Below are 15,013 nucleotides of genomic sequence, written 5' to 3' on the forward strand. Positions count from 1 at the left end.
CTTAAACAGCTCTTCCAGATAAGGGACAGATTGATGTGTTCCTCTTCCAAGCTGGCCCATTGCATTCAATGCTCATGATGTGGCCTCCTCTGTATCCACAAGATTAAGCATAGACTAGATGACAATTTTGCAGAACACCTGCACTGTCCATGAGGGCAATCACGTGTTTCTGGTTACATTTCTGGCCGGCATGGTGGTGTGGTGGTGTAGTGGTTAGTGCAATGATTTAAAGCACCAGAAGGTTCAATTCCTGCTGCCGTCTGTAAGGAATTTGTACATTCTTTCCACGTCCACGTTGCTTTCGTCCAGGTGTTCCTGTTTCTTCCCACATTCCAAAAAAGTACAGGTTCGGGCTGGAAATATGGCAACACTTGTAGGCAGCTCGCAGCACGTCCTCAGACTGTGATGACTGGTGCAAACAACATATTTCAATGTACATGTGACAAATAAATCTCTCGTCATTTCAATTTCTTTTCACGTTTCCATCTCAACCTAGTGCTGTCCAGAAATACAAAATACTTTGAAGATGATGCACATCAGAAGCAACACACACAAAATGCTGGAGGAACTCAGTTGATCACATATCATCTATGGAGGGAAATAAACAACTTACATTTGGTCCTAATCGTTCGACTGGACTGGAAAGGAAGGGAGCAGAGGCCAGAATAACAAGTTGGAGAGTGGGGTAGTATTACAAGTTGGCAGGGGATGGGTGAGACCAGGTGAGGGGGAAGGTAGTTAGTTGCTTAGAGGAAAAGTCAAACTGAAACAGGTGGACATCCTGGCTGTTGAGACGAAGGTGCTCAATGAAATGATCCACCAACATAGAGGAATCAATACTGGGAAAACTGGATACAATAAATGACTCCAATTGCTCACAGGTAAAGTGCTGCTTCACTGGAATGACTATTTACTACCCTCAATGGTAGAGCAAGTGTAGCACTTGGCATGGTTACAGAGAGGTGCCAGGAGGGAAATCAATGGGGAGGATCAGTGGACAAATGAGTCACAAAGGGGACAAGTTACCTTGGTCGAAAAAGACCAAGGTAACATGTCTGAATGACTGACATCCTGTCGCACTCACCTCAATAATAAGCAACTGCTTTGAGAGGCTAGTCAAGGACTACATTTGCAGCGTGCTACCACCCACACTGGACTCGCTACAATTTGGCTATCGACACAACCTATTGACAGATGACACAATAGCCACAGCTCCACACACCATCCTTACACATCTGGACAAGAAGGATGCTTATGTGAGAATGCTGTTCTTGGACTACAGTTCAGCATTCAACACCATTATTCCCTACAGGCTCAACAAGAAGCTCAGAGACCTTGGCCTTCACCCTGCCCATGTAACTGGATCTCAGACTTCTTGTCAAATCGCTGGCAGGTGGTAAGAGTGAGCTCCCTCACCTCTGCTCCACTGCCCCTCAGGGCTGTGTCCTGAGCCCCCTCCTTTACTCTCTGTATACCCATGACTGTGTTGCCACCCACAGCTCCAATCTGCTAATTAAATTTGCTGACAACACCACACTGACTGACCTAATCTCAAATAATAATGAAGCAGCCTACAAAGAAGAAATCATCACCCTGACACAGCGATGTCAAGAAACCAACCTCTCTCTCAATGTCACAAAAAAAAGGAGCTGGTTGAAGGTTTGGTATGGGCACCCAAATCCTAATAACTTTCTACAGGGGCAAAATTAAGAGCATCCTGACTGGTTGCATCACTGCCTGGTACGGGAACTGTTCTTCCTTCAATCACAGGACTCCGCAGAAAGTGGTGCAGACAGCCCAGGACATCTGTAGATATGAACTTCCCACGATTCAGGTCATTTACCAAGACAGGTGCGTAAAAAGGCCCAAAAGAACATTGGGGATCCGAGTCACCCCAACCACAAACTGTTCCAGCTGCTACCATCTGGGAAACAGTACCACAGCATAAAAGCCAGGACCTACAGGCTCCAGGACAGCTTCTTCCACCAGGCCATTAGACTGATTTAATTCATGCTCATACAATTGTATTTCTATGTTATATTGATTGTCCAGTTGTACATACTATTTATTATAAATTCCTATAATTCCTATACTATTATATACATTATATACTAAATTCCTATACCATTGCATGTTTAGACGGAGATGTAAAGATTTTTACTCCATGTATATGAAGGATGCAAGTAATAAAGTCAATTCAACACATTTTGTACACCTCTATCAAATCTCCTCTCAATCTTCTACATTCCAAAGAATAAAGTCCTAATCCATTCAATCTTTCCTTATAACTCATATCCTCCAGACCCAGCAACATCCTTGCAAATTTTCTCTGTACTCTTTCGACCTTTCATTTTTACATCTTTCCTGTAGGTAGGTGACCAAAATTACACACAATACTTCAAATTAGGCCTCACCAACGTTTTATACAATTTCAGCAGAACATCCCATCGCCTGTACTTAAAACTGATTTCTGAAGGCCAATATGCCAAAGCTTTCTTTACAACCTTATCTACCTGATTCCCAGATCCTTTGTTCTACCACTCTACTCAGTGCCCTACCGTTCACTGTGTAAGACATGGTTACACATGTTACCATGCTACCAAGTTTACTCCTACCAAAGTGTAAAACCTGCATTAAATTCAGTCTACCACATTTCAGCCCATTTTCCCCTCAGTTTATTTATTGTTTTCCTTCTTTATATTTGCACAGTTACTACAGTTGGAAAGCCAGGCAGAATACTTGAAAGCTCCTTTTGTGGGATGTGGGAGGGCAGGGAGAACTCCAATGTCCCTGATGACTACACACGTGCAAGAAGTGCATCCAGCTGCAGCTTATAACACTCTGTATTAAGGAGTTGGGAGCTGTAACTGGATGAATTCTGGATCATTCAGAGGGTTAAGGGGTGATAGATAGGACATATATAGAGGTGGTTACACTCAAGATGCTAGACACAGGAGAATGGGTGACAGAAAAGGGAAGGGGGTTAAATTGCCAGTGCAGAATACCCCTGTGCCATCTCCCTCATCAACAGGTATACTGTTGGGAGGGATGACCTAGCAGAGGAAAGTTATAACGGTCAGGTCTCTGGCACTGGGTCTGGCTCCGTGACTCAGAAAGGAAGGGGGGGTGGGGTAGAAGAGGCAAGCTGTGGTGATAGGGGATTCGTTAGACAGGGGAACAGAAAAGAGGTTCCGTGGGTGAGAACAAGATTCCCAGATGGTATATTGCCTCTCAGCTGCCAAGGTCCGGGACATCTCAGATAGAGTCCTCAGCATTCTCAAGTGAGAGGGTGAACAGCCAAAGGTAGCAATGACATAGGTAGGACGAGTGACGAGGTTCTGCAAAGTGAGTTCAGGGAGTTAGGTGCTAAGTTAAAGGACAAGACCTCCAGGATTGTGATCTCAGGATTGCTACCCATACCACGTGCTAGTGAGGGCAGAAATAGAAACATTATAAAGATTATACAGTTTAACATGTGGCTAAGGAAGGCATCAGATTTTTGGATCACTGGGCTTTTTTTCCAGGAAAGGTGGGACCTGTACACAAGATGGTTTTGCACCTGAACTGGAGGGGACTAATATCCTAGCAGGGGGTGGTGGGGGGGGGGGGTTAAGCTAGAGTTGCAGAGGGATTGGAACCAGAGTGCCAGAACAGTTAGTGGAAAGGTTGGGGAGTCAGATGTTGTTAAGACCTCAAAGTCAGGAACCAAAAGGTTGAGTATGGTTCAACTAATGTTCTGAACTGTGTATATTTCAATGCAAGTAGTATTGTAGGAAAGGTGGATGAGCTCAGGGCAGGGATCAACACCTAGAATTATGATATTGTAGCCATTCATGAGACTTGGTTGTTGAAGAGGCAGCTCAATATTCTGGAGTCCTAAGGTTTTAGATGTGATAGAGTGGAAGTGATTAAAGGGGGAGGTGTGACATTGCTAGTCAGGGAAAATGTCACAGTAGCATTCAGTCAGGGAGGACTGGAGAATTCATCTAGTGAGGTTATGGGTGGAACTGAAGAACAAGAAATCTATGACCACATTAATGGGGCTATATTATGGACCACCCAGCAGTCCATGGGCTTTAGAGGAACCAATTTGTAGGGAGATAGCAGATTTTTGCAAGAAACACCAGGTTACTATTATAGGTGATTTTAACTTTCAACATATTGACTGGGAATCCCATACTGTAAAAGGACTAGTTGGGATCGAGTTTGACAAATTTCAGGGAAGTTTCCTCAATCAGTACATAGAAGTCTCAATGAGAGAGTGTGTAATATTTGATCTGCTATTAGGGAATGAGACAGGGCAGGTGATAGAAGTTTGTGATGTAGAACACTTTGCATCTAGTGATCACAATGCCATTAGTTTCAAAGCAAATGTGGAAAAAGATCGGCCTAGTCCACAGGTCGAGATTCTAAATTGGAAAAAGACCAATTTTGATGGCTTCAGAAAGGATCTGGCAATTGTAGATTTGGGGTAGGCTGTTTTCTGGCAAAGGGGTACTTGGTAAGTGGGAGTTTTTCCAAAAGTGAAAATTTGAGAGTACTAAACTTTAAGGTGTCTGTTAGAATGAAAGATAAAGATAACAGGTTTAGGGAACCCTGGCTTTCAAAAGATGGGGAGGCCCTGGTTAAGAAAAAAAAATGCAGGTGCATAGCAGGTAGGAACTAATAAGGTAGTTACGGAGTATATGAAGTGCTAGAGAACACTTAAGAAGGAAATCAACAAGGCTAAAAGAAGGCATGATGTTGTCATAGCAGACAAGTTCAAAGAGAATCCCAAGGGATTCTACAGATATGTAGAGAGCAAAAGGATTGCAAGGGTAATCCATGCCTAGAGCTAAAAGAGTTTGGGGGGATCCTGAATGGATTTTTTGCATCTGTATGTATTCGGGAGATGGACATAGGGTCTATAGTAGCAGCAACATCATAGACCCTTTACAAATTACAGAGGAGGAGGTGTTTGCTCTCAAGGAAAATTAGGGGGGACAAATCTCCAGTGCCTGACAAGATATTCCCTTGCACCCTGTGGGAAGCAAGTGCAGAAATCGCAGGGGCTTTAACAGAAACATTTAAAATCATCCTTCGTGATAGGTGAGGGACCGGAGGATTGTAAGATAGTTAATGTTGATCCATTGTTCAAGAAAGTTAACCAGGAAATTATAGGCCAGTAAGCCTGACATTAGTAACGTTATTGGAACGTATTCAATGGGAATGGATATACAAATATTTGGATGGACACAAACTGACTCGGGATAGTCAGCATGGTTTTATGTGTGGCAGGTCGTGTCTAACCAATCTTAGAGTGTTTTGCAGATGTTACCAGGAAATTTAATGAAGGCAAACCAGTGGATGTTGCTTCATGGATGTTAGCAAGGCATTTGACAAGGTCCTGCAAGGGAGGTTTGTCAAGAATGTTCAGTTATTTGGCATTCAAGATGAGGTAGTAAATCGGATTAGACATTGGGAGAAGCCAGAGCATGGTAATAGATGGTTGCCTCTCTAACTGGAGGCCTGTGACTAGCGGAGTGCTGCAGGAATTGGTGCTGGGTACTTTGTCTGTCATCTATATCAATAATCTGGATGATAATGTAGTAAACTGTACATGACAGCAAGATGGAGTGTACTGGACAGGGAGGAAACTACCATGGCTTGCAGAGGGATCTGGACCAGCTGGGAAAATAGGCTGAAAAATAGCAGGTGGAATTTAATGCAGACAAGTGCGAGGTATTGCACTTCAATGGGACCAACTAGGGTAGATTTTACCTAGTGAACGGTAGTGTGGTAGAACAAAAGGTTCTGGGAACATAGATCCATAATTCATTGAAAGTGGCAGCACAAGCAATTGGATCATAAAGAAAGCTTTTGGCACATTGGCCTTCATTAATCAATGTATTGAATACCGGAGATGGGATGTTATATTGAAATTAGATAGACATCAGTGAGGCCTAATTTGGAGTATTGTGTGCAGTTTTGGTCACCTATCTACAGGAAAGATGGATGTAAATAAGGCTGAAAGAGTACAAAAAAAATTTAAAGGATGTTGTTGCGACTGAAGTACTGGAGTTATAAGACTGAGTAGGTTAAGACTTTATTCCTTGGAATGTAGAAGACTTAGAGGAGATTTGACATACAAAATTATGAGGGGTATAGATAGGGTAAATTAAGCAGGCTTCTTCCACTGCGGTTGGGTGGGACCACAACTGTATGTCATGGGTTAAGGGTGAAAGGTGAAAAGTTTAAGTGGACATGAAGGATAACTTCATTTAGAGGGTCATGACAGCGTAGAACGAGCTGCCAGCACAAGTGGTGCATGCGAGCATGACTTAAAACTTCAACGTTTAAGAGAAATTTGATTAGGTACATGAATGGGAGGGGTATGAAGGTCTATGATCCTGGTGTAGGTCGATGGGAGTAGGCAGCTTAAATTGTTTGACACACACTATATGGGCAAAAGAGCTGCTTCTGTGCTAGTGTAGCATAGTGCAGTTCTATGACACGACGCGCTGGGGAAAGAGGAAATAGAGTCCAGTGGAGGTGGGTGAAAGGGAGGGGGAGGGAATAGTAGACGGTGGAAGTAGGGGATATAGGTTCTTAAGAAGAGAGATGGTTTGGGAGAGGGAGGAAGGGGAGGGATTTTGGGGGGACGGAGGGGAGGGTGGGTTGGATAAGGGATACTGTACGAAAGGGTTTGTCAGAATGTTTGCTGGAGTAGGATCTTGCTTTTCCCCGCGGTCTCCGCTCACCTGCAGCCCCGCACTGTGCGAGGCGAGTGTGGCTGCGCTCGTCAGTGCCTCCCGAGCCTTCATCTGCGCCGCCGTGCCGGTTTGGCGGCTACTGCACCACAGGCCCCAGCCCAAGTCTAGACCTCGGCTCCGGTCCCGACAGCACCCGCTCCGGCTTTACAAAGATACCGCCGCTGCTTCGCGGATGAAGTTATCGGGAAGGTGCCTTTAATACAGACGAGGTGGGAGAGAGTTGGGTTTGTGTGAGAGGAAGCGAGATCGCAGAGACGTAGGCGCGCGCGCCTGTGAGAGGGCGCGAGGTGGCCGCGCGCGCCTGTGAGAGGGCGCGAGGTGGCCGCGCGCGCCTGTGAGAGGGCGCGAGGTGGCCGCGCGCGCCTGAGTGTGATGGAGAAGGGGGAAGAGTAGGAAGGTATGCGCGCGCATGTGAGAGAGAGGGCGTAGATGCGCGCGCGCGTGAGAGAGGGAGGGAGACTAGGTGTGTGTGCGCGCACGAGAGCAATGGCTCACGCTTATACAGCAATATTTGTCCCCAGTTCTACGACATTTCTACCCTATTCCTATGTCCGACCAGCAGACACCTTCTATATTATTCCCATTTCCCAACACTTGATCCACAGCCCCTGGGTCATGGCCATTCACAGGCCTATCTAGTATAGGAGGCAAGGTTTCAGAGTAAACTTACCACCATATACTACCCTGAGATTAATTGTGCTGCAGACATTCATTGTAGGTACAAAGAAACACAACAGAATCAATGAAAAAATACAAACTATCAAAGATGGACAAAACCATTGTGCAAAAGACAGAAAGAAAGAAAAATTGAAAATGATTGCAAAGCTACTGACCTTCACCTAAGTCCCCAAATAAGGACTGGTTCATGGACCCCATTTTCTTCCTCCTGTAATCAATAATTAGCTCTTTGGTTTTGCTGACAGTGAGAGGTTATTGTTGCAGTATCATTCAACCAGATTTTCACTCTTCCTCCTGTATGCTGATTCATCACCACATTTTACTTGGCCAACATCAATGGCATCTTGAGCAAACTTGAATCTAGACAGACGGATTAGGAGATTGGGCAAAGAAGTGGTAGGTGGAATACAGTGTTGGGAAGTGTATGGTCATGCACTTTGATAGAAGATATGGGAGAGTTGACTATTTTCTAAATGTAGAGAAAGTACAATAAACTGAGATGCAAAGGGACTTGGAAATCCTTGTACAGGTTACCATAAAGGTTAATTTGCAGGTGGAGTGTGTAGAGAGGAAGTCAAATGCAACGTTAACATTCATTTCAGGAGGAATAGAATATAAAAGCAAGGATGTAATATTGAGACTTGTTGAAACCATAGATTGGAAGTGAACATTTTGACCACTGGTAGTATTGTGAGCAGTTTGGGACCCTTATCTATGAAAGGGTGTGATAAAACTGGTGAGGGTTCAAAGGAGTTCACAAAAATGATTCCAGGATTGAATGGCTTGTTGTATGAAGAGCATTTGATGGCTTTAGGCCTGTATTCACTGGAATTCAGAAGCCTCCATTGAAACCTATCGGATGGTGAAAAGCCATGCTTTAAAGTGGATGTGAAGAGGATGTTTTCTAGGACCAGAGGACACAGCCTCAGAATGGAGAGGTATCCTTTTAGAACAGAGATGAGGAGGAATTTCTTTAGCCAGAGAATGGTGAATCTATGGAATTCATTGCCTAGGCAGCTGTGGAGGCCAAGTTTCTATGTACAGTATATTTAAGGCAGAGGTTGATAGATTCTTGATTGGTCAGGGCATGAAGGAATACATGGAGGAAGGTAGGATTGGGGCTGAGAGAAAAAATGGATCAGCCATGATGAAATGCCAGAGCAGATTTGATGGGCCAAATAGCCTAATTCTGCTCCAATATCTTATGGTCTTATTAATGGATTTACTTGGATGTGGCAAACTAGCAATAGATCATAATCTAAGTTTCAGAAAGACTTTGAAGTTGGGTTTAAGGGAAGAATTTTGATTAACTGCTGACAGAAGCAGGACAATTTCACCCAATGGTGTTGCTGGGGCAAGTCCAGTTACTGTTCCATTTCACCAGACACTGACAAGTTTTGATCACACTTGCACAGAGTTTGAAAATGGATCGTTAGGAAACATCACACTGAACCACATCTATGTCCTTTGCAGGGGCGGGATGCAGTGGTGCATAAGACTTGGGCGGTGTTCGACTCTCAAGGACTTGTGTTATTAATACTTGGCAGGTCAAAGAGAGCAATGTAAATGGAACACATTTTCCACATAGGCAGAGTCAGCATTGACAAACCTGTCCTAGTTAAGTACAATAACATGCCCTAAATTTAAAGGACTTGTAGTGTGCAGTCTGAGGAAGGCTTCATGTTGCTAAAAAAATTATGCTGCAGTAGTCTTAGGTTTTTAGTAAACCTTTAAATTGGGATTAATATAGGTCATGGGAAGAGAGAAGGACAATAACTTAGTCTCATATTCATACATTGCACATTCCATTCAAAATTCTTCAGTAAGTGAATCAGTTCATGTCTTGCATTGAGATCCAAACAACATTGAAGCAAAAATTGTACCAAGAGGTTGCAGTAACAGGCCCATTAGACAAAAGTGAAGGAATGCACACCTCTAAACAGAATCTAAACACTCACTAATGACATTGTGTGCATATAAGCTCCCACGTCCATAGTTTGGAAGTGAACATTTTGATCAGAAGCACAACTGGGTCAGGAACAGAAATAATTATGATTAAAAAAGTAGTTGAGTGTTTCAGTTACCTGTAGTGAATGACTCTCTTTCTGACACTCCAAAACCTTTACACCATTCACAAGACACAAATGAAGAGACTACTTGAATGTTTTGCCCTTGTCTGCACGAGGACAGTTCCAAATATTCTCAGAAAGATGACAACATCCAGGACAAAACAAACCACTTAGTTGTCACCTTATCCACCACCATCTTAACAGTCATCCTCCCACTACAGGCCGCAGTGGCTATAGAGTGGCCATCTACAAAAAGTACTTCATTTACTTTTATGACTAAAGAAAACCACAAGGCATATTTTTCTTTTGCACATTACAAACAAAAGGGTTTCCAGAGGGTATTTCCCTTTTACATATGATCTCCCAAACTGCAGCACCTCACGCTTGTCCATATTAAACTCCATCATTCATTTCTCTGTCCATATCTAGAAAACTAGAGAAGACCTAGAAAACCTACAGCACAATACAGGGCCTTCGGCCCACAAGGATGTGCTGAACATGTTCCTACTTTAGAAATTACCTAGGGTTACCCATAGCCCTCTATTTTTCTAAGCCCCATGTACGTATCCAGCAGTCTCTTAAAAGACCCTATTGTTTCCAACTACACCACTGTCGCCGGCTGCCCATTCCATGCTCTTACCACTCTATACATAAAAAAATTTACCCCTGACAGCTCCTCTGTACCTACTTCCAAGGACCTTAAAATTGTGAACATGAGGAAATCTGCAGAGGCTGGAAATTCAAACAACAACACACACAAAATGCTGGTAGAACACAGCAGGCTAGGCAGCATCTATAGGGAGAAGCGATGTCGACGTTTTGGGCTGAGACCCTTCGTCAGGACTAACCGAAAGGAACGATAGTAAGAGATTTGAAAGTAGTGGGGGGGAGGGGGAAATGCAAAATGATAGGAGTAGACCGGAGGGGATGGGATGAAGCTAAGAGTTGGAAAGGTGATTGACGAAAGTGATACAGAGCTGGAGAAGGGAAAGGATCATGGGACGGGAGGCCTCAGGAGAAAGAAAGGAGGGGGAGGAAGCACCAGAGGGAGATGGAGAACAGGCAAACAACTAAATATGTCAGGGATGGGGTAAGAAGGGGAGGAGGGGCATTAATGGAAGTTAGAGAAGTCAATGTTCATGCCATCAGGTTGGAGGCTACCCAGTCGGTATATAAGGTGTTGTTCCTCCAACCTGAGTTTGGATTCATTTTGACAATAGAGGAGGCCATGAATAGACATATCAGAATGGGAATGGGACGTGGAATTAAAATGTGTGGCCACTGGGAGATCCTGCTTTTTCTGGCAGACCAAGCATAGGTGTTCCATAAAACGGTCTCCCAGTCTGTGTCGGGTCTCGCCAATATATAAAAGGACACACCGGGAGCACCACACCAGCCGACTCACAAGTGAAGTGTCGCCTCACCTGGAAGGACTGTCTGGGGCCCTGAATGGTGGTGAGGGAGGAAGTGTAAGGGCAGGTGTAGCACTTGTTCCGTTTACAAAGATAAGTGCCAGGAGGGAGATCAGTGGAAAGGGATGGGGGGGGACAAGTGGACAAGGGAGTCGCGTAGGGAGCGATCCCTGTGAAAAGCAGAAAGAGGGGGGGAAGGGAAAAATGTGTTTGGTAGTGGGATCCCGTTGGAGGTGGTAGAAGTTACGGAGAATTATATGTTGGACCTGGAGGCTGACCCCCATCCCTGACGTATTTAGTTGTTTGCCTGTTCTCCATCTCCCTCTGGTGCTTCCCCCCCCCCCACCTCCTTTCTTTCTCCTGAGTTCTCCCGTCCCATGATCCTTTCCCTTCTCCAGCTCTGTATCACTTTCGCCAATCACCTTTCCAGCTCTTAGCTTCAACCCACCCCCTCCGGTCTACTCCTATCATTTCGCATTTCCCCCTCCCCCCTCTACTTTCAAATCTCTTACTATCTTTCCTTTCGGTTAGTCCTGACGAAGGGTCTTGACCCGAAACGTCGACATCGCTTCTCCCTATAGATGCTGCCTAGCCTGCTGTGTTCTACCAGCATTTTGTGTGTGTTGTTACCTTAAAACTGTGCCCTCTCGTGCTAGCCATTTCAGCCCTGGGAAAAAGCCTTTGACTATCCACACGATCAATACCTCTCATCAACTTGTGTACCACTATAAGGTCACCTCTCACCCTTCGTCACTCCAAGGAGAAAAGGCCGTGTTCACTCAACCTGATCTCATAAGGCATGCTCCCCAATCCAGGCAACATGCTTGTAAATCTCCTCTGCACCCTTTCTATAGTTTCCACATCCTTCCAGAACTAAGCACGGTACTCCAAGTAGGGTCTGACCAGGGTCCTATATAGCTATAACATTACTTCTCAGCTCCTAAACTAAATCCCACAATTGATGAAGGCCAATCCACCATATGCCTTCTTAACCACAGAGTCAACCTGCACAGCAGGTTTGAGTATCCTATAGACTCAGACCCCAAGATCCCTCTGACCCTCCACACTGCCAAGAGTCTTACCATTAATATTATATTCTGCCATCATATTTGACCTACCAAAATGAACCACCTCACACTTAACTGGGTTGAATTCCATCTGCCACTTTTCAGCCCAGTTTTGCATCCTATCAATGTCCCGCTGTAACCTCTGACAGCCCTCCACACTGTCCACAACACCCCCAACCTTTGTGTCATCAGCAAATTTAAAAATTACTAACCCATCCCTCCACTTCCTCATCCAGGTCAGTTAGAAAAATCACGAAGATGTAGGGGTCCCAGAACAGATCCCTGAGGCACACCACTGGTCACTGACCTCCATGCAGAATATGACCCTTCTACAACCACACTTTGCTTTCTGTGAGCAAGCCAGTTCTGGATTCACAATGCAATGCCCCCTTGGATCCCATGCATCCTTACTTTCTCAATAAGCGTTGCCTGGGAGACCTTATCAAATGCCTTGCTGAAATCCATATACACTACATCTACGGCTCTACCTTCATCAATGTGTTTAGTCACATCCTCAAAAAATTCCATCAGGCTCGTAAGGCCCAACCTGCCTTTGACAAAGCCATGCTGACTATTCCAAATCATATTATGCCTCTCCAAATGTTCATAAATCCTGCCTCTCAGAATCTTCTCCATCAATTTACCAACCACTAAAGTAAGACTCACTGGTCTATAATTTCCTGGGCTATCTCTGCTCCCTTCCTTGAAAAAGGGAACAACATCTGCAACCCTCCAATCCTCCAGAACCTCTCTCGTCCTCTTTGATGATGTGAAGATCATTGCCAGATGCTCAGCAATCTCCTCCCTCACCTCCCACAGTAGCCTGGGGTACATCTCATTCGGTCTGGAGACTTATTCAACTTGATGCTTTCCAAAAGCTCCAGCACATCCTCTTCCTTAATATCTACATACTCAAGCTTTTCAGTCCACTGTAAGTCATCCCTACAATCGCCAGGATCCTTTTTCATACTGAATACTGAAGCAAAGTGTTCATTAAGTACCTCTGCTATCTCCTCCAGTTCCATACACAGTTTTCCACTGTCACACTTGATTGTTCCTATTCTCTCATGCCTTATCCTCTTGCTCTTCACATACTTGTAGAATGCCTTGGGATTTACATTAATCCTATCTATCAAGGCCTTCTTATGGCCTCTGCTGACTCTTCTAATTTCATTAATAAGCTCCTTCCTGCTAGCCTTATAATCTTCTAGATCTCGATCATTACCTAGTTCTTTGAACCTTTCAGAATCTCTTCTTCTTGACTGGATTTACAACAGCCTTTGTACACCACATTTCCTGTACCCTACTATCCTTTCCCTGTCTCATTGGAATGTACCTATGCAGCACACCAGGCAAATATCCCCTGAACATTTGCCATATTTCTTCCATATATTTCCCTGAGAACATCTGTTTCCAATTTATGCTTCCAAGTTCCTTCCTGATATCTTCGTATTTTCCCCTTACTCCAATTAAACGCTTTCCTAACTTGTCTGTTCCTATTCCTCTCCAATGCTATGGTAAAGGAGATAGAATTGTGATCACTATCTCCAAAATGCTCTCCCACTGAGAAACGTGACTCTTGACCAGCTTCTTTTCCCAATACCAGATCGAGTACAGCCTCTCCTCTTGTAGGCTTATCTACATATTGTGTCAGGAAACCTTCCTGAACACACCTAACAAACAACCACCCCATCTAAACCCCTCGCTCCAGGGACATGCTAATTGATATTTGGGAAATTAAAATTTACCACCACAACAACCCTGTTATTATTACAACCGATCTACTGTATATACTGCTGTATCCTTTGGTAATTTTCTACACTGACCACAACTCCACAAATCTTTGTGTTATCTGCAGACTTGCTAACTTACCCTAGACATTTGTGTATATCTCAAACAGCAGAGGTTCCAATATGGATCCCTGTGAAACACCACTTGTCATAGACTTCCAGTCAGAATAAAACTCATCGGCCTCTGTCTTCTATTGACAAGCCAATTTTGAATCCAAACGGCCAATTCATCCTGGATCTTATGCACTTAGTCTTCTGGATGAGCCTATCATGAGGGACCTTGTCAAATGCCTTATTAAATTCCATGTAGATAACATCCACAGCTTTACCTTCATGATCACCTTCATCAACTAATAAAGTTAGTAAGACATGATCAACTCTGCACAAAGCCATGCTGACTGAGCCTAATTAGGCCCTGGTTTCCCAAATACTCATAACTTCTATCCATAAAAATCCTCTCCATTGGATTCCTACCAGTGTTGTGAGACTCACCAGTTTATAGTGTCCAGGATTATCCTTATTTTCCTTCTTATAGACAATAGGTGCAGGAGTAGGCCATTCGGCCCTTCGAGCCAGCAGCTTCATTCACTGTGATCATGGCTGATCATCCACAATCAGTACCCCATTCCTGCCTTCTCCCCATATTCCTTGACTCTGCTATCTTTAAGAGCTCTATCTAACTCTTTCTTGAAAGCATCCAGAGAATTGGCCTCCACTGCCTTCTGAGGCAGAGCATTCCACAGATCCACAACTCACTGGGTGAAAATTTTTTCCTCAACTCTGTTCTAAAAGGCCTACCCCTTATTTTTAAACTGTGGCCTCTGGTTATGAACTCCCTCAACATTGGGAACATGTTTCCTGCCTCTAGCGTGTCCAATCCCTTAACAATCTTATATATTTCAATCAGATCCCCTCTCATCCTTCTAAATTCCAGTGTATACAAGCCCAGTCGCTCCAATCTTTAATTCCCACCATCCTGGGAATTAACCTTGTGAACCTACACTGTACTCCCTCAATAGCAAGAATGTCCTTCCTCAAATTTGGAGACCAAAACTGCACACAATACTCCAGGTGTGGTCTCACCAGAGCCCTGTACAACTGCAGAAGGTCCTCTTTGCTCCTATACTCAACTCCCCTTGTTATGAAGGCCAACATGCCATTAGCTTTCTTCACTGCCTGCTGTACCTGCATGCTTACTTTCAGTGCCTGATGAACAAGGACACCTAAATCTCATTGTACTTCCCC

General features: G+C 44.2%; 1 protein-coding gene across 2 annotated transcripts in view; it reads right to left on the bottom strand.

Moving 5' to 3' along the window:
- rft1 (RFT1 homolog) overlaps positions 1-7,029 on the bottom strand; it is an 85,540-nt gene extending 78,511 nt beyond the window's left edge. The window contains exon 1 of one of the 2 annotated variants that reach the window (XM_059943831.1): positions 6,741-7,029. Coding sequence is in view for 1 of the 2 variants with exons in the window: in XM_059943829.1 (XP_059799812.1) it covers positions 6,741-6,803 (63 nt within the window). In the remaining variant the exon portion in view is untranslated. The remainder of the gene's footprint in view (positions 1-6,740) is intronic. The other variant, XM_059943829.1, reaches the window with a different exon arrangement.
- Positions 7,030-15,013: the final 7,984 nt, after the last annotated feature.

This window comes from Hypanus sabinus, chromosome 19 (assembly GCF_030144855.1).
Source record: "Hypanus sabinus isolate sHypSab1 chromosome 19, sHypSab1.hap1, whole genome shotgun sequence".
Lineage (NCBI taxonomy): Eukaryota > Metazoa > Chordata > Chondrichthyes > Myliobatiformes > Dasyatidae > Hypanus > Hypanus sabinus.